The sequence below is a fragment of the Hyaena hyaena genome, unplaced genomic scaffold (assembly GCF_003009895.1).
Source record: "Hyaena hyaena isolate Hyena2069 unplaced genomic scaffold, ASM300989v1 scaffold_442, whole genome shotgun sequence".
Classification (NCBI taxonomy): domain Eukaryota; kingdom Metazoa; phylum Chordata; class Mammalia; order Carnivora; family Hyaenidae; genus Hyaena; species Hyaena hyaena.
The window spans coordinates 261,188-285,229 of NW_024081073.1; the positions used below are offsets into that span (position 1 = coordinate 261,188).

General features: G+C 36.1%; 1 protein-coding gene across 1 annotated transcript; it reads right to left on the bottom strand.

The window, feature by feature from the left end:
• Positions 1-1,369: 1,369 nt before the first annotated feature.
• ALX1 (ALX homeobox 1) lies at positions 1,370-22,413 on the bottom strand. The gene is made up of 4 exons (XM_039253167.1): positions 22,188-22,413; positions 19,057-19,361; positions 15,934-16,062; positions 1,370-1,690 (listed from the first exon to the last, which is right to left on the bottom strand). Exons 1-4 carry the CDS (start codon positions 22,411-22,413, stop codon positions 1,370-1,372), a joined length of 981 nt encoding a protein of 326 aa, XP_039109098.1.
• Positions 22,414-24,042: the final 1,629 nt, after the last annotated feature.

Here is a 24,042-nt window from a genome sequence, read left to right on the forward strand (position 1 = left end):
AAGCATACTCCTAAAGGCTGGAGGGACCACAAGGAAGATTCTACGAGAGTACAAAGAGCAGACCTTGCTCTGATCCAAGCCATGAGAGCCATCTTCATTTCAATTAATTTACTTTGCCTTTATGAATTAAGAGTCTTTTAAGGAGGTTGACATTTCACTCATCTGAAAAAGCCTGGAATGTGACAGGGGAAAGGGAGGAGAAGTAAATCAAAGGGGTTAGCAATTTTCCAGATGCAAAGTATTTTTCTTTTCTTTTCCACCAGAAATTTTAGAGAGCCTTCTGACATTTTAATTCCCTATGCAAAACCACAGTAGCAAAAAATGCTTACAGCTTATATATCAAAAAACAAATATGCACAGATGTGCACTTGCATAAGCCTATGAAATAAATATAAATTCAGATTTGCTGCTCTCTTAACTGAAAAGGATTCATAATATTATAAAGCATAATGTTACACATCAAAAAATGTCTCTTTTAGTGTACTGATTAGATCTTTGTGTGTACAGTGTAATCGACACCATTTTAACTTAAAAGCAACAGCAGGTTTTGTAACTTACTGTTTTTTCTAACGTGTGATACAAAATCAGCAAGGTGAGTCGGTGTTGGCTTTTTCTCTGCGTCAGGGCTGACTTTTTCATTTAAAAGATGGCATTTATAAAACCTACTCTCATGACTAGATTTTAAATCACACTGGAGTATTTCAGTTATCACCTTTAGCCACATGGTCTCAGGAAACTATGCCCAAATACTTCATGCAAATGCTGGTCATTGTAAGAGAGTGCTATTTCATGGAGTGCAAATTCACTGAAACATCTATGGGTAAAAAAACCTTTGAGGCCTGAAGATAAATTCTCAGCAACAGGGGCTTTGCCCATTGTGTCTTAGACCCAGAGAAGGAGAAATAACAGTGAACTCCCCGAAACACGCTGCTTCAATATTTACCTGACAGCTCTGGTATCTTGACATGTTCCCCAGGGCATTTCCTCCTTTATCAGGTATTATTTTACAAGGGATTTCTTGTTATACAAAACTGACATAAATCAATCTATAACAGAGGAATTTGTTTAATACATTTATTCTTTTAAGTTGCATGATCGTATTTCATCGACTTGTACAATAGAAAAAAATAATGTTACTACTAAAACAGAGTTTGTGGAGACTGATGGATGGTAAGTCTATTTAGTGTTTCCAGAGGTTCATTCTTAGATTTTAATGTTAAATAATAACAACTATTCATTTAAGCTGGTCTCACTGTATATCTTGACCTTTAGCAATTCCACACACAGCAGCTTATTGTGGTATCCTTTAAATATGAGAAATAGAATGTTTTACTTTGCCATTAAAAGAAAAATAAAAGAGTACTGTATGTTACATGGCCCATGAAATATTGGCAGTGTGCTCCTTGGCTTTCATTCGAAGGACTGCAATACTGGAAGACCTCCTTTCAAATTCTGGCTTTGTTTCAAATGCATGTCCATTGGTAGCCCCAGTCAGAAGAGAGTCAGTGAAAAAATTGTTGAGGGGCACGTGGCTGAACTGGTTCTGGTGGTTTGAAAACCCTGTGTAACTGGAATCTGTCCGAGGCGAGTGAGAATAAGGTGTCATACACGAGGAAGTGTCACGTGGTAACATGCATGAAGTAACCACAGAACCGCCACTCGCATTTCCTGCCCACAAATTGTTCTGAATCTGGAATATATAAAACAACAAATATTACATTTACGCATTCTCACTTTTGTTCCCTTACATTTGTTAAACCGGGTTTACTAAATTTTGTCAACAATTCATTGTTTGCTCCTATTGGGTGGTCTGTAATTACATTCTGAGTACTTAAAGGGATTACTAAAAAATAATTATTTGAAAGATTCTTCCAGTTTGTTATACTGTAATAGATCACCAAAACCCACACATTTGACCACATAAAATACTCTCAAAACATGTCAATCTCTTGAGCATTCTTTTTATAGTCATGATTTTAAAATGAAATCTAGAAGAGTTAGTCATGATTCATGACAAATTCATGTGTTTGGAAAAGCAGTTTAAAAATGGTTTTAAGTTTAAATATAATCTCCATCTAAGCAAAATGAAACCATCGCATTTTTTAAAGTTCCATAGTGTGGCAGTTTTTGTTGGAAACCATTCCTGATATGAGGCTATTTACTCTGTAGATACTTTTAATCAAACTCATTATTGGAAATGTTTACCCTTTCATTGCTTTTTATTTCCTAAAGTCTCAAATACATATCTGTGTATATGAGCAATCTATACATATTTTAAACATTTGTTCTATGACTTATAGGTGATATGGTCAGGTGGCAATGGAATTATGACATGTAAAATAATTTAAAATTCTAAAACATGACCGTTACCAAATAATAAAAGCACAACTGAGAAAAATATGCTAGTATTAGCAAAAGTATCATATGAGTATAATTAAAGTACTATATATAACATCTTACATAAGATTGAAGACTAGGTTGTCATTTGTAGCCAGGAAAATCACATTTCTTATTATTAAATCTCTATAGGATACAACAAATACAAATTTCTCTAAAGTCACTAGCATGTCAAAGAAACAATAAGTAAAATTTGTATTAGGAGGTGTATTTAAACCTCCTAATAGACCAGCTATTTAAACAAGGGAACCCCCCCCCCCAAAAAAAAACAGTGATTATATGCATTAGTGAGAAGCAGAGAGAGAAATCCTGACAAATAGCAGTAGCTGGGGAAAAATGATGAATGACACAACACAGGAGAGAGGGGCACCTGGGTGGCTCAGTTGGTTAAGTGTCCGACTTCAGCTCAGGTCATGATCTCGCGGTTCGTGGGTTCGAGCCCCGCGTCGGGCTCTGTGCTGACTGCCAGCTCAGAGCCTGGAGCCTGCTTCAGGTTCTGTATCTCCCTCTCTCTCTCTGACATTTCTCTGCTTATACTGTCTCTCTCCCTCTCAGAAATAAATAAAACATTAAAAAAAAAGGAATACGGGAGAGAGTTTTAGCCTTAGAAGATGAAATTTGAAAACTGTTTGCCTTTGCAATATTTTTACAATAAATAACTATGTTTATCCCATCTGGCTACCTTTCTTAAAATCATGACAGTTAGAATAGTATCATCAATTGTTTTTAACATATGCACAAGATTATGTATTCTTACATTTACTTTTACATAAAAATTCCAGTCTACTACACATAGCCCCTGGTGTAGTCTTACACACCCGTCCTTAATAGTACTTTTAAAGACAATTTATTTTCAATTAATAGCATACAATGTAAATGATCTTCTAGATTACACTGGTAGAGATGTTACTCTGTCACTGAAGAAAAGACTCTTTAACCAGTTTCAAATATAAGAAAAAAATTTGAACAACTAATTTCATCCCTTAGTTGGGGCCCCAATAATTGGGGCTCATTTTGTGTTATTTTAGAAATATTTTTATAAATATATTTATAAGCTACTTTAAATATATTAAACCTGTGACACATGTCTACAGATATATACAATGATTCTCACATCCTATTAATCTTTAAGTCATCATGGGATATGTTGTTTTAATTTTGGCTGATTCTACTAATGTGTCCCACTTTAACCAAAATATAATGATTGGTGCCACTGATTGCTGAGTTATGTATCTCAAACCAACAAGAGGGACTGTTAATGTCATTACTCTGTCAACTTAGCTCTTCTAACTTGATCTGGGTGATTTTCCTCTGACATTCAATCAAACATTGTGCTACACTGCAAAAACCACAGTCACATGTCTGACAAAAGGGCTTTCAGGAAATGAAAGTGAACTTGCTTGCTTATTTTTGAAAAAATAAATGAAAGGAAAAATAGCGGTAGAGAAAGATTATTTACATTTTAAGTTTGTTAAGAGTCCTCGATTTACACATAGTATTGCTGAAATTTACTATTAAAATCATCTACTCATATTCCAAATGCATAGAAACGTATTTACTGTTTTTAAAAAAAGGAAAATAAGGACGGTAAAGGCAAGGAAAATAATCTATGAATGTAAACTTTAAAAATTTTCCCTCCCTAAAATAATTCACATTAATCAACCTGTAAGTTGAAAATAAAATTTTCTACTTTCGATGACTTGGACAAATATTTTTATTTTGATCAAAACTTCTTACCTACACATGATCTAGCAAGTTAAATGTATTACTTTTAGTGTAAGAATTTCTAGCATATAGAAAGAAATGTTTTCTGAACAGAATAGATTGGTGAAGTAAGTTATTACAGCAATATTTTAGTTGGATTTGAAAAGATACCCACGCATTCCCATGGGCGGTAATACTGTCACACACTTTTACTGTGTCCTACTTCCTTGATCTGTATCTCCTCCACTCCCATCGTTTCATTTAAAAATTTCTGGCATGTCTTCATTTGACTTTAGGGTTTTCGTTGGTTTTGATATCGAAAGTTCGATGCAAAGCATAAAAGACAATATCCCCAGTGAAGTGAGGTTTGGCTTCCTCTGAAGCATTCCCTCTGGATGATTAAACATCTGATGACGACAATCAAAATCATGCTCATGATAGCTAATGGTTATTAATTAATTACCATGTCAGACATGGTATTAAACGCACTGTGAAGATTTCTAATCATTTCAATACACTAAAAGATGCTTCCTTGCTTTTAGTATCCCCATTTTGTAAAAGGCAAAACTACAGAACAGAGAACTTAATAACCTTACTCAAGATGTGAAACTCCAATTGTGGAGGTCAAATTTGAACCCAGGAAATCTTTAAAAAGATGCTACAATGATACAAAAACTAGTCTTATAAGTTGAAATTGCTTATTTACACATTCATAATCCTAACTTTTGGAGGGTTCATAGGCTCTATTCTCTGAAAGCAAAATTTCCAATGTTTGCTCGTAAATCTTTCCTCATCCTTCAGCCTAACACAATACATGATAAGCAGTTAACACAAATTTTTTTACAGGACTGAAAAATCTTTAAGAATATGCAGGTGTAATCAAACTTTTATGGACAATTTATTCTAATTTTGTATATCTGAATTTTGTTTCATGCTTTGAGCTCTATAATCACCATTCTGTATGATCTTGACCATTATGGTGAAAATTTAATCCCCAGACCTTGTTGACTATATTTTCTTAGGTTGTTTTATTTCCCTACTAAGTAGTTATTTTTTTATTACAGGTATATCTTGGAGATTCCAATTCATTAAGCAAGGGTGTGGCTTATGGGATCTGTATTAAAATAATGGCAATGACAATAATATATGAATCCTGAAAATCACCTGGGATTAGGAGACACTACTGAAGCCCTTGTACATTTTCAACTATGTTTAGCTCCTGCAAATAAGAAGCTTTTCATTCCCTTTTGGAGAGCTCTGTAAAAAAGTGAGCTGTTTTCTTCCTCTGTCTATTGCTTCTATTTTTGTTCTTTAAAACGATACACAATAAGTAGCATCTTTCTTACATGTGAAAGTTTTCAAATATTTTAGACAATTATGACACAAGTCCCTTTTCTTAAGCATTCCTCAAAGGCAGTATTTGATCAAACAACAAAGCTGTTACAGCTTACGGTTTAATGAATCTACTACTATCAAGGTGGGCTCAGTCTATGGCTCCTCCATCCCTCTGCCACCTCATATAAGTGGTCATTTTAGAACTGCGTGCTGGAATCTACAAGTCATTTTGTCTAAAACTGTGTGTGTATGCGTCAACAGAGAAGCCACACAAAAACCTTACTGACTCATTAAAAGAAATACTGTATTTGTTGTTAAATTTTGAAATGAAAGAATGTTTTGTTTTGTTTTGTTTTTTTCTGAACAGGATCACTACTTTTCTTTTTGAGACTATTTCTGAGACATCTACAATGGTAGTGCCCAGTACCAAATAAATTTGGGGGTGTTCTTATGGGCTTCTAACTGTATAATATTCAAGAGCTTCATAACCAGGAACACCATTATTAAATAATGTCCACATCCTTCTTTCCCATGTGCCAAAAAAAAAAAAAAAAAAAAGGAAAGAAAGAAAAGTCTGCCTGCCTTTATATTTTTTCTTCTTTATTGTGTTTAAAAGGAGCAGAAAATCTAAAAACATTCCATGCTTTAATGTGCTTCACAACGTTTATAAAAGTTCTAGGGGTACATTCAAAGCACTGTCCAGGGAACTTAGCCAACTGCCTCCTATTAGCATGAATGGAGGTTCAGCTGACTTAACTGTACTCTACTTTGAACATTTGCTCCTTAATGTTTTTCTAATCAAATAAAAAAGTTAACACTTAATTATTCCGTGACTTCGAGTTTTGGAGGAAAGCTGTGTTTTTTGTATGATTCTTTCCAAACAGAAATCAAATTCATTTAACACTCATTTTCCTTCCAAGGAATTAAATGTAATACATAGGAAAGAAAGAGTCAATATATATGTGTATTTTACATACATACATACATACACACACACACACAAATTCTTCACTGTGGATATATATTCATCATGACTTGAAGTAATATGGTAAACAATGAATAGAAATTGTAAATCTCATTTACCCTCACCTTAGACTCTTGATACAAATATATTCTTTGTATAATCAAAACTACAAAAAATTTTTAGTATACTAAACTTGGTGTATATTTTTAATATATTTGCTGATCTTTATTGTAGTAAGCCACTTTTTGTACTTTTAAAGAACATCCAAAAGAAATGCAAGTTTGTTAGTCTTTGTATTAGAATTGCAAAGTAACATGATGTACAAAAAACATCAAATAGTTTCATGACAGCATTATATATTCTATATCTTAATATTAGTGCTATTTAGAAGACACTACCCTACAGAATTTAGTATGGATTGAATAGAAACACTGAATAACATGAAAATAAATGAGTAACGATTGTTCCTTAATTTTAAAGTATCTCTAAAACTAACTAAATAATATTTTTCTACCAAAACAAGTTTAGTTAACCTACTCTTCCTCTATATATAGACTGCTCTTACCTGGCCCCAACATTCATATGTATACACACACACACACACACACACACACACATCATGCTACCCTCACATTCCCTTCCCACCATATCCCTACACACTTCCCTGTAGAATTAAAGGTTGCTTTATTTTTATTTTATTTTTTTTAATATTTTTATTTATTTCTAGGAGAGAGATAGAGAGAGAGCGTGAGCAGGGGAGGGTCAGAGAGAGAGGGAGTCACAGACTCTGAAATGGGCTCCAGGCTCTGAGCTGGCAGTCAGCACAGAGCCCGACGCGGGGCTCGAACCCACGAACCGTGAGATCATGACCTGAGCGAAAGTCGGACGCTTAACCGACTAAGCCACCCAGGTGCCCCAAAGGTTGCTTTAAAAAGACATGGATCAGGGATTCACAAAGCGATGTTTGTAATAACGTTTAAACAATAGCTTTCTGCATTAAAATCTAAAAGTTGATTTAGGTTTTTCCTCTTTGACAGAATGTTTACATTTATTGATCACTTTATATATTATTCAACACCTACTATATATATTACATTAGCACATATATAATTTCAATTACTAGATTTTTATATAGTCTCTTAAAAAATACCAACATCACATTTTGCAAAAGCAGTTTAATTTTTTTAGAGGCTATTATATTCCTTACTAGTAGCATATCCCTTCCTTTAAAATTTAGGGGATAAAATATTAATAGCTTGCTTAGCAACTTGTGGATACTTTTAGCTTTTGACTAATTTCAGGGTCCCATTAACTTTTTCTGATAACTACATCAGTAGTCACTACATCAATAAGTTCCTGGCAGGGAGAGACTATAAATGTTTTTCTAAATAGTGAATTTACTGCCAGTGAGTAAGTCTCACTTGCTATCAGAGTATAAGTGAATAAGTCTCAAACACTGATACTTTGTCCATCTGGGGGGGAAAAAAATCCCAACTTAAATTAATTATGCAGTGAAAAGGATTAATCTGAGCATGTTTAGATACTACCTAAGATAGAAATGAGGCTACATTTTCATCAGTGCCTACTTATTAGGTGTAATTTTCATATACAAAATATCAGAAAATATATAATATTAAGATTTTTTAAAAATCAATTTACATTTCAAAATTTCAAAAGTACATCTTTTCAACATATAGTATCATTAAGCTAAAGTGATTCGCAATTATTTATCAGGAAAGGGTCATATATTAAAAAATCAAAATTATTACTTTGATTTTTTACATAAAATTCCATCTTAGAAATGTGTACAGGGATTTAGGACAAGGAGGAGTGACTTTTCCATTAAAGTCACATTTCCATTATTTATAACATTATTTTTCATGTATTTTAACAAATGAATGATAGCCACTGTTGACAGTGTTCGATTCATTTTTAATGACATAATTCCCCAATTAAAGCAAAATCCACACGTATAAGAAATGAATATTAAAATACAAATTAAGTTTTCCTTGTGAATTAGTAACATAAAACATGAATCAAATATGAAAATGATTTAATTTGCACAGAATATTTTTAAATTTAGAGATTACCACTTGGATTCCTATATAAGCTTTGAATTTATTCTTAAAATCCTGAGTAAATTTATCTATTATTTTCATCTTGTATATGTGTTAACCACAAAGTTGGAATTTTAGTTTTAAAGTGATTTTAAATCAACTGCGACTTAGTGTAATTTTTTTCTATTTAATGCTCCATGATTTAGAATTAAAACACACATACACACACACACACACACACACACACACACACACGAAGCTTAATAAATACGGCAAGTATAAAATTCTGGATTAATATATAACATAGGTTCATACTAACAATAACAATGTGCACTGCAGGTTTTAAGCCACAAACTTCCCCGGTTTAATTTTCCCTCTGGTTTTTCTCTATCCCCTGCAAGGTAGTTTTTATATGTATAAGCAGCAATTGCACTCTTCAATAATTTATTTTTACATGTTTTCTTATTTATTTTGGTAATCTATTCAATTTATCAATTTGTTCTTTTCTCTTAAAATATAAAATACTTATGACCAATTCAGATAAATTCAAATGTCTTAATAGCAATCACCTGTTAAAAAGCAAACAAACAAACAAAAAAACCCACAAGAAACCAATCAGCTAAGTTATTATTAATGCTTAAAGTCATTAAGTCATATTAAACTTGAATATCACATTTTTCAAACAATATGTCTATATTCATAATCTAAGACTTGAATGCACTTTGCTTCTTTTGCAGGGTATTTTTTTTTTTCATTTCTGTAAAGTGTATTTTCAACAAAATAAAAGTTATTTAGTTTGTGTTTAGCTGCATCTTCACTTAAATGATGCTGACAAGACCTGCCTCGTGCTACGTAGAGCTTATTTTTAATATATACTTACACATATATATGAAACATTCCTCACTCAAGTTTATATACAACTTGTACATATTTTGTACATTTAATTAATCAGTAATTTTATATAAATGACTTGCTGACCTAATGATGTTAATATTTTTAGCCCTCCATCCCTCATGAAGGAAGCTTCACTGTATAATTATGGGACCATTTCACTGGTTGTTTCATAGATACAAGAATACTTATTATGTAATTCATCAAGTATAGCTGTATTTTTAACACTGAAATTTTTTTTGGTTATTTATTTACTTCAAATGTTTGGAGAAAAACAAAAAGCACAGTGATAAAAAAAATGTAATAGTTTCTCAAAAGACAGAAACTGCTCCAGATGCCTTTAAATTGCTAAACCACAGTGGTTGAAGGAGACAAGCTCCATATTCTCTATTTAGCTTAAGTAAAGGTAAACTTTAAGATTAGTACAGAAGCTGATGCTAGAAGAAGGGGAGGGTGAACAATATTTCACAGTCACTAGTTTATAGAAACTTTAACATTTCCTTAAAAAACTGAATAATTACAATGTTTGAAACACTCTGTTAAACCAAAAATGTTGTACAGCTTTAATCGGTGATTTAAATTACTCCAATAACTACTATTTATAACTTGAATCCAACTTCTGGTATGTTCAAACTGCAAGTGGCATAGATTTATAAAGTCATCAATTAACAAGAGAAAGCAAGATATTGCCTGGGTCCTCTTGTATATTAGGTAAACACAAAATTAGTCATGATTCTCACTATGCATTAAGTAAAACCACACTGAAAATTTTGGTGGGAAAAAATTTCAAACCTTTTAAAATTTTTGATGAAAATATTTTCTTCATGAGAAAATAATTTTGGTGGATTAAGAATATACTCAAACATTCCTTAAGTTACCATATTTGGTTGTCCCAATTTAAAGAGGAAAGTACATTTAACTGAATTTGATCTTTCCCTAGATCCTTAAATAGTAAAGTTACTCAAAAACTGGATTAGTTTAAATGCTACAATAACAGAACATTCACAACACTTAGCTACCTCCCCACTGTACAATTCATAATGGCTATTAAAAAATTGTTTCTATTTATTGAGCACTGGTTATATACTAGACAATGTCCTAAGTACTTTGCAGAAACTATTATTTTTAATTCTCACAAACATCATATGAACTTTTATACCCATTTTATAAATGAGGAGAAACATTCCTAGAGGCTAATTCATTTGCCAAAGGTCTAAAATTTGTTAAGTAACAGAGGCAGGATTTGGACCTACAATTCCCTGACTGTGAAGTCCTTAGTCAAATATTAACACCTAGCCCTTTTCATGTTCCATGATTTAGTTCCACAGACTATTTGGAAACTAATTTAATCTTCTCACTAACAGAAAAAGTATTAGGTTGATGGTCATCATCATCATCTACACCAACAGCTCTAGCACCAATAATGCCTCCATTTCACCAATAAAGAATCTGAAGATCAAGGAAGTCAGAAAACCTATCCAAAGTTTCCAGCAAGTAAATGATCAAGTTAATGCACATGTGATCTGAGCCAAACCTAAGGGCATGAAACTAGGGTTTCTTATAAGAATGAAGGCCGGCTATAATCCTCTAAAAAGTGTTTATACCTTGACAGAATATTTTATTCAACAAAGTAATTACTTAAAGAAATGCTTTGGTGTTAATGAATTAAAAGCAAATTAGAATCTACTGGTGATAGACGCCTGCTTTTTTTAACTCAAAGACAGAATTATACAGGCCTTTTTGATCTGCTGGGTATAGTTTGCATCCAGAAGTGTCTGCAGAACTGAGTATGAATATCACCTAGTTTGTAATCCATCCAAAAAGCAAGAGATTTTGTGTGGAAAATTTATATAACCTCTGTGCCTAAAACAGCACCTAGCACATATTTGTTGGCTAAAATACAATGAACTCTGGAAGAAAAAAAATTAATCCAGAAGGGTTCTGCAAAATATTCCTAATCTACTCCTTTTAACAGAGGAAGAAACTGAGACTCAGAGAGGAGAAGTTAACTGCTTAACAGTACAGAGACAGTTAATATCAGAGATTCAGAAATTACCTGTTTTACTGAAATTAATTTTGGGTTCATAATGTCTCCCAGAATATTGAAGTGAAACTACTTTTTTTCACATCTCTTCAGTGTATATATAATTTGCTTACTACTGTTGTAATACAAAGATAATAACCAAATATCTCTTTAAAATATAATTATGCTATATTAAAAATGGGGTGGACCGTATACAATCCACCACTATGTCAGGGAAAAAGTCATGTGCTGATTGAAGGAGATTTGAGGGAATGTTTCCTGGAGAAAATACATTTTAGGTGAGGGGAAGGGAATTGAAGATAGAGGGATCAGATCAGCACAGCACAAGGAGTAAGTTCAGCATGTGACTGCTGTTTAAGATACTGGAGAACATCAAGTAGTCAAGTAGTTTCATTAAACTAACTCAGAGTGTTGCCAAATGACAAGTGATATTGTGAGCCAAAATAAAGGGCTTTTAAAAAAACAGATACTGTTTTTTCAGTACATTAAAATATACTACCTTAAAGTATACTACTACTGACACACTTCCCACTCTTTGCTATCAAATATGAACAAGATTAAGAAAAATACCTGAAAACAGCCTGGAAAGTGTCTACATTTTTAAACTGCTTTATATCATCATTTTACACATTTAAAAAAGGAAAGCATTTCTTGATTTCTGAAGTGATTTGGTGTTTTAGGATCAAACTTGAACTAGTTCATTGCTGAGTGATAGGTTAAAGAGATAATGTTGCATAAAGAACTCTGAATCCCTGGATTTCAATTTAATGAGTTAAGAGCTGTAGGAAAGAAGCCTGGCTTAAAATAAGCCCTCCACTGATAGGTATTATTTTTACTCTTAGGGCTGTTGTTACTATTTTCTAATGAGAACAATAGGCACAAAGAATTTAGAACACTTTAGAAAATGCTAATTAGTATTCATAACTAAACCAATTATGTATTATATATATAGATACCTCCATAGTTGACAAGATTATCATCCACACTGAGCAGACCTGATATCATTTTCTCAACCATTTCTGTTTTTCATGTTTTTCTATGTATGTTTTTGCTTTCCTAACAAATTGTTAATTCTTTATTTCTGTCCTGCTTCTAGTTTTCTTGTTTCCAACTCTTTGGTAATTAATATGTTTTTCTATAATTAGTAACAATAACCAAGATTAGTGTCTTATTGTATTGAATTGTTGGATTCTATTTCGGATCCTGTTTTTCTGATTATAATTCTTATTTTCAAGACACATGATTTAAAAAAAAAAGTTTCCTTTAGGCTGAAGCTTGACAGACAAGATCTTGGTTTAATTATTTTTTGCAAAATAAAAAAGTCAATCACATACTTAAGTTAAAATGGACTTTTCCTAATTTTATCCAATACCCACAATGGGGAATGAGAGACACTTGGTTTCAGAATTTTTGGCAACAAATCATTTAAAGACTTCTAAATAGGGGCGCCTGGGTGGCTCAGTCGCTTAACGGGGTTAAGCCTCCAACTTCAGCTCAGGTCATGATCTCACAGTTCGTTGGTTCAAGCCCCGCATCGGGCTCTGTGCTGACAGCTCAGAGCCTGCAGCCTGTTTCAGATTCTGTATCTCCCTCTCTCTCTGACCCTCCCCTGCTCACGATGCCTCTTTCTCTCTCTCAGAAATAAAAAATTAAAAAATAAAAACTAAAGACTTCTAAATATAAAAAATTACTATGGATTTTATAGTATTGATTTTTATTGTTGTCAATAATTTATACTGTCAGAACAACTTCAACCTGTGATGGTTGTGCTGCCATACTTAAATTATGAGGCAGTATAACCAATGTACATAAGTTACAGAGAAAACCACAGGGAGAATTTGTGCAAAATTCTCATGATTTGTGAGGCGATATTTTTCTATCAAATATATAATGTGATTGTACCATCTCCCTTCCTACTTGATCTACTTACCTCATTCTGTTAACTGATGTGTCTAAAGCTGTGAGGCACAATAACACAATGGTAAGATAATCTTAGAAAAAAAGCATGAAATGATATGATGTCCTTATAAAAGTTTAGTTTGTGCCTGGCACTATTCTAAATGTTTTATGTTATACAGAAGAAGAAAGAGAAGTTAAAGATAAGGCAACCACTGGCAAAGCACAGAGAAGTGGGGAGAAAACACACACACACACACACACACACACACACACACACACACACTGAAATGGGGTTTGCAAGGAAAGGAATGAAGATCGAAATAATAAGATGTAAAAAAAAATATATATATATATATATATATATATATACATGCATATATATATATATATATATACATGCATGTATATATATATCATAGTCAAGTGTTGTAGAACAGATGAGTAAGACTGTTTAAAGTCCATTTAAAAAGAGTTCACTAATTTGTAAGTTTATTATTTCTAAATTCATCACAGTGAAGTAGTTCAAAATTTTATAAACTATGTACTATCTCTATTATACTCATTATTTCACTTGTTCTGAGTAAAGTTTATGCTTCCCTGAACTAAACTGCAGACTTGTTTAAGCCTTGTGCTCTTTTGGTATTCATTTATAAATTATTCAATCATTTAAACATAGTCTTCGGAAGAAACAGTCTATTGTGAGGGTTAAGATCTTACACTTGGGAGCCAGATTGCCTCTGATCAAATCTGGGCTTCTCCACTAGTGTCTCCACTAGGCACCTCTCTGTGCCTCAGTTTCCTCATATGACAAATGAGGGTAATTAATAACACCCATTGCATAAGGCTGCTGTCAGGATTAGATGAGTTAATGTATGTAACCTAGTTAGAACAGTGTCTGGTATAGTCAGGGCTGTGGTGTGTTAACAAGTAGGAAACCACTGCAGTGCCTATTCTAATGAAGCTTATAGCCAACAGGGGAAACTTCCTCATGGCACTTTGTTCAGAACTCAACTAGGACACTCAACAATATTTGGTGAATACAAGTTCATTAGCCCTATGATGGTAAGTAGTAGTATATGCATGCCTTTAAACTGGAGAAAAAACAAAGGTACTACTTTAAGATAAATTTTGAAGAGTAAGAAAAACAAGGTTTTTCTGAAGGCAGGTATGGACATGTCTTCAAAAGGTATTGCTGGTCTTCTAGTAAACTCCAGTGGGAAGGCTTAGCGGTAACAGCCCTTTATAGACTGTCTTAGAAGGAACCACTCATGTGTTCACAGAACAATTCCTTCGCTCCCAAGGGTCTTGTTTCCTAACTTTTAGAAGGACTGAACTAGGTGATCTCTAAGGCTTTTACTCACATATAATATTATATTAATTAATTTGGTGAATTTATGTGGAAGAGTGAAGGTCTTAAAATAGGTTTTTAAGTATCATAAAAGGCATGAGAACACAAGCATGCACAAAACTGAAGGATGAATTCATGCTCACAAGGTTTGAATTTATAGTTGAAATGAATAAAAACCCTTAAGTCTGGGGTTGTGAAGATTTGGTTACTGAACTAACACGGTGTTCTACCAGCATATATGTCATGTGTTTGTGTTCAAAATGCTCTCTTGGAGCTTGGGGGCTCAGTCAGTTAAATGTCTGACTTGGCTCAGGTCATAATCTCACGGTTCGGGGTTCGAGCCCGGAGTCAGGCTCTGTGCTGGCAGCTCAGAGCCCGAAGCCTGCTTTGGATTCTATGTCTCCCTCTCTCTCTGCCCCTCCCCCACTTGCACTCTATCTTTCTCCATCTCTCAGAAATAAATAAACTTAAAAAAATTTTTAAAAATGGTCTCTAACAATGCATATACTTCAGCAGTAAGGAATGAAATAACAAATGCCTTGTTCCTTAGAATACAAGTGTTCCTTATCATGTATCAAATACAGTTTAGAATACTGTTACTCAGTATTAGGAAAAAATAATACCTTAATTATATGTGTGAAAAGAAAAAAAATCTGAGTTAAATGGAAAAAATGAGAAGAAAATAAATGTCTAAACACTCTTTAAAATGAGATGAAAGCTCCCATTATAAAAGGATGGATACATTTTTAAAACTATGTCCAGTACTAATTCTATGTATGCTTTAAGTAACAAAGGGCTAAATGTTTCCTTGAAACAATGTGTAACTTCAAAGCTGAGAAGACAACATAGGAAGAGAGACCTTTTTAAAATGAGACTGAAGTTTTCATGGACCACACTTGACACTAAGTTATAGGATGGTTCATAGAACGTTAGCCACAGAAACGACGTGCCAAGCAATACTATATTTTTAAAAATTAACAAAGGAAGTGAGTCTGAATAGTTAAAATGTAGAGTACTTAAAAGACTTAGTCATACTATGAATGATGCTACTTCAGTTGTTGCAATGTATAATAAGGACATAGTTTTGAATGAATGGCTCTGAAAGAAAATAATCATAAAATAAATATTTCAGTCTAATGAAAATCTAACAAACATGCAAAAAGTCTTCTGGAGATTAAAATTTTCATTATTGACTATTATATTAGCTATATTAAAGCCAATGATAATAGCCCTTCTAGGAATATATGAACCACATCTGTTTTTCTCAGTCAGTATTCTGTAAAGTTTACCATACCTGTGGATAGCTGTCAGTCCTTGGCAAAACTGATATATCATAGGTGGCAGCAAAATGGCTTTTTGCTTGTTGTATTTGGCCATAACGTTCTCTTTTTCTCCACTTGGCCCTTCGATTTTGAAACCAAACCTAATTTTTAAAAAAAAGTAGAATGTCAGCTGAAAAATACCTGATAATGCAATGGTGACATTAAAAGACACAAATCCGAAAAGATACAAACCAGGTCAACAAAATCGCTAATAAAGAAATCTGTAAGAAAAGTATCCATAAATTTTACTTTTTATTTTAACCTGACAAGGGGCAGTATAAATTAATAGAAAGGGAGGAGATATTTTTTAAAAATATTTAATGTGTTTCAGCCTCTAGGTTTTTGGGTTTTTTTTTTCATTTTGGAAGATAAAAAGGAATTAGATTACATGATTTTGAAGACTCCTTATGTCTCCAAATTATCATAGATAATGCTTCTCTTAGAGAATGCTGCAAATCTGGAAGACATTCATAACTTTTTAGTTTGGGGTTATGCACATAACATTAATCCAGCCAAAATATAACCAAATTAATATCTGGGTCTGTCAAAACAATTATGTTTAAAACATGTCACAAAGTGGAGACTTTTCTGGGTTGTACCCACACTTAGATAATCTTAGAAAAATTTAAACATAAATGTTATATCCAAAACACATGGCAATGGCAAAAATATCATGATTATTTAGAAACAGAAAGTATTAAGATTACATATTATATTGAGCATAAAAAAGACTATAGGTAAATGGAACCATCTGAAATTGAATTCTGGTTCTAAAATGTACAAGTATGCTTATTACATAAACTACACCATTTGTAATACTCATCTTAGGGAAGATGCTGAGAAAATGCTCAGAAATCTTCAAAATCATTTATTCAATCTGAAAGACTTACAGGTAATATAAATAATAAAAGAACTAGGGAAGTTATAACCAAGTATTAAGAAAGCCTATGTGTTAGTACAGCCTCTACTAGGTCATTAAGCTATCATCCAAATTTCTTTATATAATAATAATATTTATCATAAGCACCTTCTTCAGAGGGTTAAATAATCACTAATTCACACTTGTAGCTCTCCAGAATCTTCATTTTAATCTTTTAATGAATTAAAAAGAGACAGAAAATTATATTCAGTATGCATTAGATATTTTTGAGCAGACATTTCACGAGCAGCTGTCAAAAAGCTCTTCAGTCTTTACAAAAGTGTGCTCAGAATACAAAAAAAAACTTAGAAAAGCAGGAAATCACATATGAAAATACAAATTGTTAAAATTTACTTGAAATTTTTACTCTTCTTCGTATTCAGCTGTAATCTTCTATATCTTTACCATCACACTTATAGAAACATATTAGCCTTCAATTTAATACATGCAACCATGTATTGCAAATTTAAGATAGGACTTTATATAGAGTTTCCAGCAATTAAAATAAGGCAATGAGAGCTACCTGTTCAGTTTAGTTTGTATGAAAGATGTATTACACACAATGCCCAGGGCTCAAAACAACATCAACAACAAAACAAAATATTTTCTTGCTGTCTCCACAGGCACCAGGAGCATAGCAAGGGAATTGAGTACTGAGGGGTATTTTTTGTTTGTTTTTTGTTTTTCACTGAGAAAAAGGTCTTTACAAGTCTCCTTAAAATAGGTGTGAATTACCACACTGGTATGAAAAGCAGGATAGAGAAAACCTGAGTAAATTAGGTTTGGGTTGGCTCTTTGTGCATGTTTCTGGACAAAAATTAATCAGGAGTTAAGGAAAGTTAAGGAGAAAACATCCATTGCACACAGCTGATCACTCTATATGTAAACATATTTTTCTATGGTTACAAGTAGAACTAATTTAAATATATGAACACAAGAGAAAACAACAACAAAAAACAACACATGTGGCACTAGTATTAATACTTGACAATTCTAAAATTCTTCATTAGCATCACCTTTCCATATCTTTACTTCCTGAGCTATGATAAATGATTTGTCTCCACAAACTAAAGAAAAATCCTGCTGCTTGGTATCCCACACCCCCACATGGTGACTTTAATGATGTAAATGTCTTACAATAACTTAATCTTCAGAAGAAATCTTATTCTTATTTATTCCAGAACAAAATTTCTCACTATTTTATTCATTACCCTATTCTCAAATTTCATGGGATTTGCAAAATTCAGTATTTTCCCATTTAGTGTAGTAAAAACACAAAGAAAGAAGCCATTGCCTGAAACTGCTGCTCCTTGAGAATAAAACATAGTTTAAGAATACCAACTCTAGTAAAATTAAAAATATGTCTATGAGGTAGAGTTTTACCTAGAATAACTTTTCTATTTCAAATGATTTTAAAAGGTTAGTATATTGGACCATCCAATTTGATAATTTGAAAATAACTTATAAAGGTAATTGAGTATATATTTTAAACTTACTTCAAGAGCCTTATTCCTTTTGTCTCTGCGAAAGAGATATAAGCCATCTACTTTGAAAAATTAAAATGGAATGGCACTTTTGGCAACTATGGGAGATAGAAAAACTAGGAGAGCCATATGATCTTTATGCATAATGAAAATAAATTATGGTTTATATACAATTGGGAATTTGTGGGATTGTTTCACTTTTTTCTCTTTATTATAACCCCAATCTCAATAACATTACACATTAATGGGCCATTGCACAAATAACTTACCAACACCTGGTACATAATGTAAAAAGAACCTTAATGGCTGATAAAATGGAAAAATAAAATAAATGAATTAATACATAGATAGCTATGATTCTGGGACTTTTTTGTCCTTTAAAAATTAATTTTTTAAATCAGAGATATTTGTGATATTCCCTTCATTTTAAATAATCGTTAATTTGTATATCTATGTAATAAGTCAAATGTTCTTTTATATTTTTGTGTGAATGACTAAACCCTTTGCAAGGAAGACATTTTAATAGACCTACATGTATTTAGTACATTGTTCTATGTCTTTAGTTCGAAAATCAGTTTCTTTCTTTTGGAAAAACGCAACCATTGAATTATTCTAACAGAATGTACACACACACACACACACACACACACACACCCCAACACACACACCCAAGTCCTTCCTTTGGCTCCTACCTGGACTCTGGCCTCCGTGAGCTCCGTCCTCAGGGCAAGCTGTTCTCTGACGTATACATCCGGGTAATGGGTTTTCTGAAAGACCTTCTCCAGCTCCTCGAGCTGCAGGCTGGTGAAGGTGGTTCGGTGTCTTCGCTTCTTGCTGCTGGATACGTTGCTGTCACATTTATCTCCCAGTTCATCCAGTTCTCCCTTTTCGGGCATCCCTTTCACGGGAGACATCCGGAGACTGTTACAGTTGTCCAGAGCTCTGTTCAGCTCGGGATGAAGAGGCTGTCCTTCGCCTTTAGTGATCCCATAGTTCACTGTACCCAGAGGGGGAAAAGGATAGTTCTCAGGCTTGTGGAACATTTCAGAGAAGAAATTACACTGACATAATTTAGAGCATCAGGAAAGCATTCTGTTAATGATTTACTGTGCCAGTATTAATTCAATCATCACATTGTGTACAATTATTACTCCACTTGGGGCAGGTTTAAGGTCATTTAAAAATGTGTACATGGAACTCATATTACTTGCCAGATTTTACCGTTGTATTTTACAGGGCTAATATAATGTTTATGCACATAATTCATAATAAAATTAAGGTGGTCAAATTAAAAGATGCTTTAGATTTAAAAAACATAATTTTTGAAAAGTGAATCAAGTTTAATGTAAATCATATATGTATTTATTCACAGCAGACAAAAGCTACTTACATGGCTCAAGAAAAATATTTCAATTTTAAGTAATATCTGTAAGCTCAAATCCAGACTCTTCCCAAAAGTTATTTTCCTGCTCCACACAAACTGTACAGACTATAGATTTAAGATATGGTATTGTTTCTACTATGCATTGAATATTTTGACTTCTGCTCATTTCTGCTTTTTAATCTTTTTTTCTTTTCAAAAAGTAAACTACTAAACTAAAAAATGAATTTTATATCAGTTTCTGGAAGTGCTTCTTATAGAACAGAGTAAGATTTAAATACACTTTAGTGTAAAAACTCACTTGTAGTTTTCTAAATATGTGATATTTAGGTTTAGTGCACAAAATATAAGACAGAAAGCTTTATTTTTCCATAAAGCAGAGAAATTAAAACATCTATTAAAAGATAACAAAAGATGTCATCTTTCATTCTGTTTAGAGGTGTTTTAACTTCAGTGATTTCCTCCAGATTTGACTGCATGCTTGCTGTATGTTATAAAACAAAAATACACCATATGGTGGACATACAGGCACGCACGCACGCACACACACACAAATCCAATGGGTGCACATAATGAAATTTTAAACAAACAAAAAAAAAACCAGTGAACCCAGCCAGAACAATAATTTCCAATGAATTGTCACACTTTTTTCGTTTTTGTCTATTTTTAATTTCGCTCATAATGTATCTTAGCAACTGCTCTAATGATTATACAAATGTTTCGAACTTTAATAACTACATAACTTAAATGCCTAATACCCTTTATGTAAAAGATGTGGTGTAAAACTGGATATAAAGAAGAGCCATGAGTGATTAACAATACGGTTTTGTCTTCTTGGGCAGAATGAAATGGGGAACTTCGGTAATTAGGGATGGGGGAGGGGAAGCAGTCGGGAGGCTAAGGGCATCTCAGGAGAAAGACAGGAACTTTCCTGAATTTAGCGAACTGCTGCCCACATTCAACTTACTTACTACTGTCCTATTAAAATTCATCCTAAAAGTGTGATGTTCGTTTAAAAGTTGTTAAGGTACCAAAAATCACCCATTTCTGTTCCTATTTGGGATCCCCGACAATTTAAAATAGGATGAAGTCCTATCCAGCAGTTAACAGAGGACAAGAGAGTCAAGTTTTTTTTTTAATCCTGTCCATTTAAATATGCATAAAAAATTCCAAAAATAAAGTTACTGCATTCTGAAATACAACCGGAAAGCCAAAATTTAGCATATTAAAAATAAAAACTGCATCTGTCTCTCTATATACTTGAAACGATTTAACTGATTTTCTCTATCGTTCCCGCCTATATTTTTAGTTTAACCTTGCGAGTCACAAGTAATTCGCAACGCTGAATAAGTAAAATATAGGAGATCTTTTTTAAACTTAATTTGTACAAAGTATTTCGAAAATGAGCCCCTATGAGCCAGTACCTTGCCAGATTTTGACCCTCCATTAAAATAGGGGGCGGGAGGCTTGTTGTAAATATTTCACACTTAATTCGTTTGTTATTTTAAAGCAACCCGCTCCTTACAGCTTAACTGTGGAATATATACAATGATAAGGAAAAGTCCTTTTGGAATTGTAAACTTGCTTTAGCTGTCGCGATCTGAAAAAAATAGGTTTGTATTGGGTTACAAGATAGAAAAGATAGATGGTTTGTTTTGATAACATTTTGACTTTGAGATACTTGGCCGTTCAAAGTTGAGGATCTCACCCAGAAGCATTCCGAAAGGGTTCTTAGGTGACTTTTAATGTGGAGTCAGAAAAATAGACAATACGGTATTGGGGGGTGAGGGGATTATACTGGAGATTCTTTACCCGAAGCTACTGAAGACGATTTGGTGTTTTAACAAAAATGTACGTGCGTTGCATTGAAAACCCAAACAATCAGCAATCACAATTTCACTCACACAAGCTAATCTAGCAACCTTCCAACTTCGTACAGAAAAATACCGGTATGTCTTGGGAAATTAAAAAAAAAAAAAAAAAAGACTTCATCTTTAGGACCTCAAAGATCCATTCGCGACGACACTGACGTCCTCTGAAGAGCGGTGATCGATTTCAGCTCCTGCGGGGGCAGCGCGGCGGGCTCCCGGAGGCAGCGCGCTGTCTTGACTCAATTACACTCCACGTACCGCCCTATCAGTTGACGCCCGGGTCGCAGATAGAGGGACTCGGGGACCCGTAAGGGACCACATTCGACAGCTAAAGGAGCACCGCGCAGAGGCAACCCGCAGCCTCATCCTTCCTTTGCCCCTCAAAGTTGGCCGCAGCCAAAACACTGCTCCTGAACGCGCCACAGTTCCGCGGCCTCCCCCGCTCCCCCCCCCCGCCCTGCGGCTCCCTCGCTCCCCCGCGCCTTTCCCCCTTCCCCCCCGGCCAGCCGTCCGCGCCCGTCCCCGCACCCGGGCGTGAGCACGGGGGCCGCGGCTCGGGCCGGCGACTCACCGCCGCTGTCCTGACAGGGCGAGGCTCTCTCCAGGCGCACGTGATGCTCAGCGCGGGGCAGCGGCCCGAAGGCCTGCACGCATTTGCCCGCCGACGCTTTGCTGTAAAAGGACTCATTGTCCAGCGTCTCCATAACGTGCTCCAAGGCGCCTCCTGCGCCCATGTAGAAGTCGCTGTTTTTGCTCGGCGGGCTCTTGAGGGCAAACTTCTCGCTCAGAAACTCCATAATCCTGGAAGGTGGTTGCGGAGGTCCCGGGGCGCGGAGGCTGCGGAGCGCTGGGGGAGGGAGCGAGTGGGCGGGAGAAGGGAGGGCGGAGGAGGGAAGGGGAGGCGAGCGCGGCGGCGCCGGGAGCTGCCGGGCTCCGAGCCCTTTAATAGGTCCCGGCTGGAAACGGGGGCACCCGAAGTCGCTTTTATATCTTGAAACTCAGCTGGGCTCTTCGGGCAACCTCCCAGGTCTAATGAATATGAAAATAGGCAGGCGACTAACTCCACCCCGGGCCCCCCCTCCGCCCCCACCCCACCCCCACCTTCCCCCCACTTACCCGGGCAGGGCGCGTCCAGGCCTCGGTTAGACAGACAGCTCCATTTCAGACAAATGCCAGGAAGAACGAGGCCCCGACACCCAGAAACAGTGTCGCCGCGACAGGGGAATGGCATTTCGGAAGAGCTTGGTGAGATCGCAAAGCAGTTAACCCTCCGCTCCCGGCGCCCTGCGCGCTTCCGGGCGGCCGGCCCGACCCCCGGGCCCCACCCCGCCCCCACGCCGGCCGCTCGCTCCCAGAAAGATTTAGAGGCGTCTTAAGAACTTGAAAGGAAGCGTTGCTCTAAAGGGCTTTTATTTCATCCGTAAATCGTTTATGTGGAAGAACCACATAAATCCGAATCCCAAGAAGCCAGGAACGTGGGCAGCTCTTAACTGGCTTGGCGGGGGGGGGGGGGGGGCGCTTCTGCTTCTAACCCGGGGGACTCGGCGTCCCGGTGCTCTGGGCGCTTCGGAGGAGCCCCGGGCCTTGCTTTCTTTCTGGAAGGCCGCGGCGTGCGGGCGTGCTGGCGACGGGTGGGAGAGGAGGCTGAGCAAGGGGCACCGAAAGCGCGATGCCCATACCAACCCTTTCCTCCCTGTGCCCCGCACCGCTCCCCTGGCTCCACGACTTTATCATTAGATCCAGATTATTTTAAGAAAACCTATTAAGGAAAAGTGCCTCCTCCGAAAGGCCCTTTAGAATAGACCAGGGGGAGGCTCATGACACAAAGGGGCTTCTGAAGGGGGAAGGCCTTCAGCCTGGTTTCTAAAACAATAATTTTTTCAAGCGTGGCGGCGGCGTCCTTGTGAACCGCGCGTGTGCGGAGCGAGGGGCGCGCGCAGAGACCTGGGCGCACACGCGGGGCGGCGTTCCGGGCGCGGGTCCGGCCGGGGCCTGGTTCGGGCCCCGGGGCGGGGGTGGGGGGTGGGGGGTGGGGTGCTGGGGTGCGTGGGGACCTGGCAGCTCCCTGAAGGCAGGACGGCACAGCCGGATTGAAACCCCCCACGTGTGGCTTTGCGATTGACTCAGGCTTGAGAGAAGCCCGCGGCGTCTGAGGGAAATGTGCTCCCCGCCTTGGGCACGAAAAGGCAGTCATTTGCCACAGGCTCTTGACCTGGCAAATTTGGGGAAAAGGTCCCACAAGTTGGGGTCTGTGGACTGCTGCTTCCCAAGGGAGGACTCTCTTCGAGCGTCCTGACAGCCTTTCTCGCACGGGCCTTGGCAGCGCCCGTCGCGTTTCCCCAGGCCAGCCTGGCACCGACGCCGCGGCCTTGGGCAAACTGGGCAGCCCGGTTCCGCGAGCGGGGAGGCCACGTCCGACTCTGGCA

What these genes read in the sequence shown, in the direction of transcription:
- ALX1 (XM_039253167.1), bottom strand. Translation starts at nt 22,413, where the DNA reads ATGGAGTTTCTGAGCGAGAAGTTTGCCCTCAAGAGCCCGCCGAGCAAA. An exon ending in GCCCTGTCAGGACAGCGGCG is followed by an intron (nt 19,362 to 22,187) that starts GTGAGTCGCCGG and finishes CTCTGGGTACAG; the next exon opens with TGAACTATGGGATCACTAAA. An exon ending in TCACGGAGGCCAGAGTCCAG is followed by an intron (nt 16,063 to 19,056) that starts GTAGGAGCCAAA and finishes TTTAAAAATTAG; the next exon opens with GTTTGGTTTCAAAATCGAAG.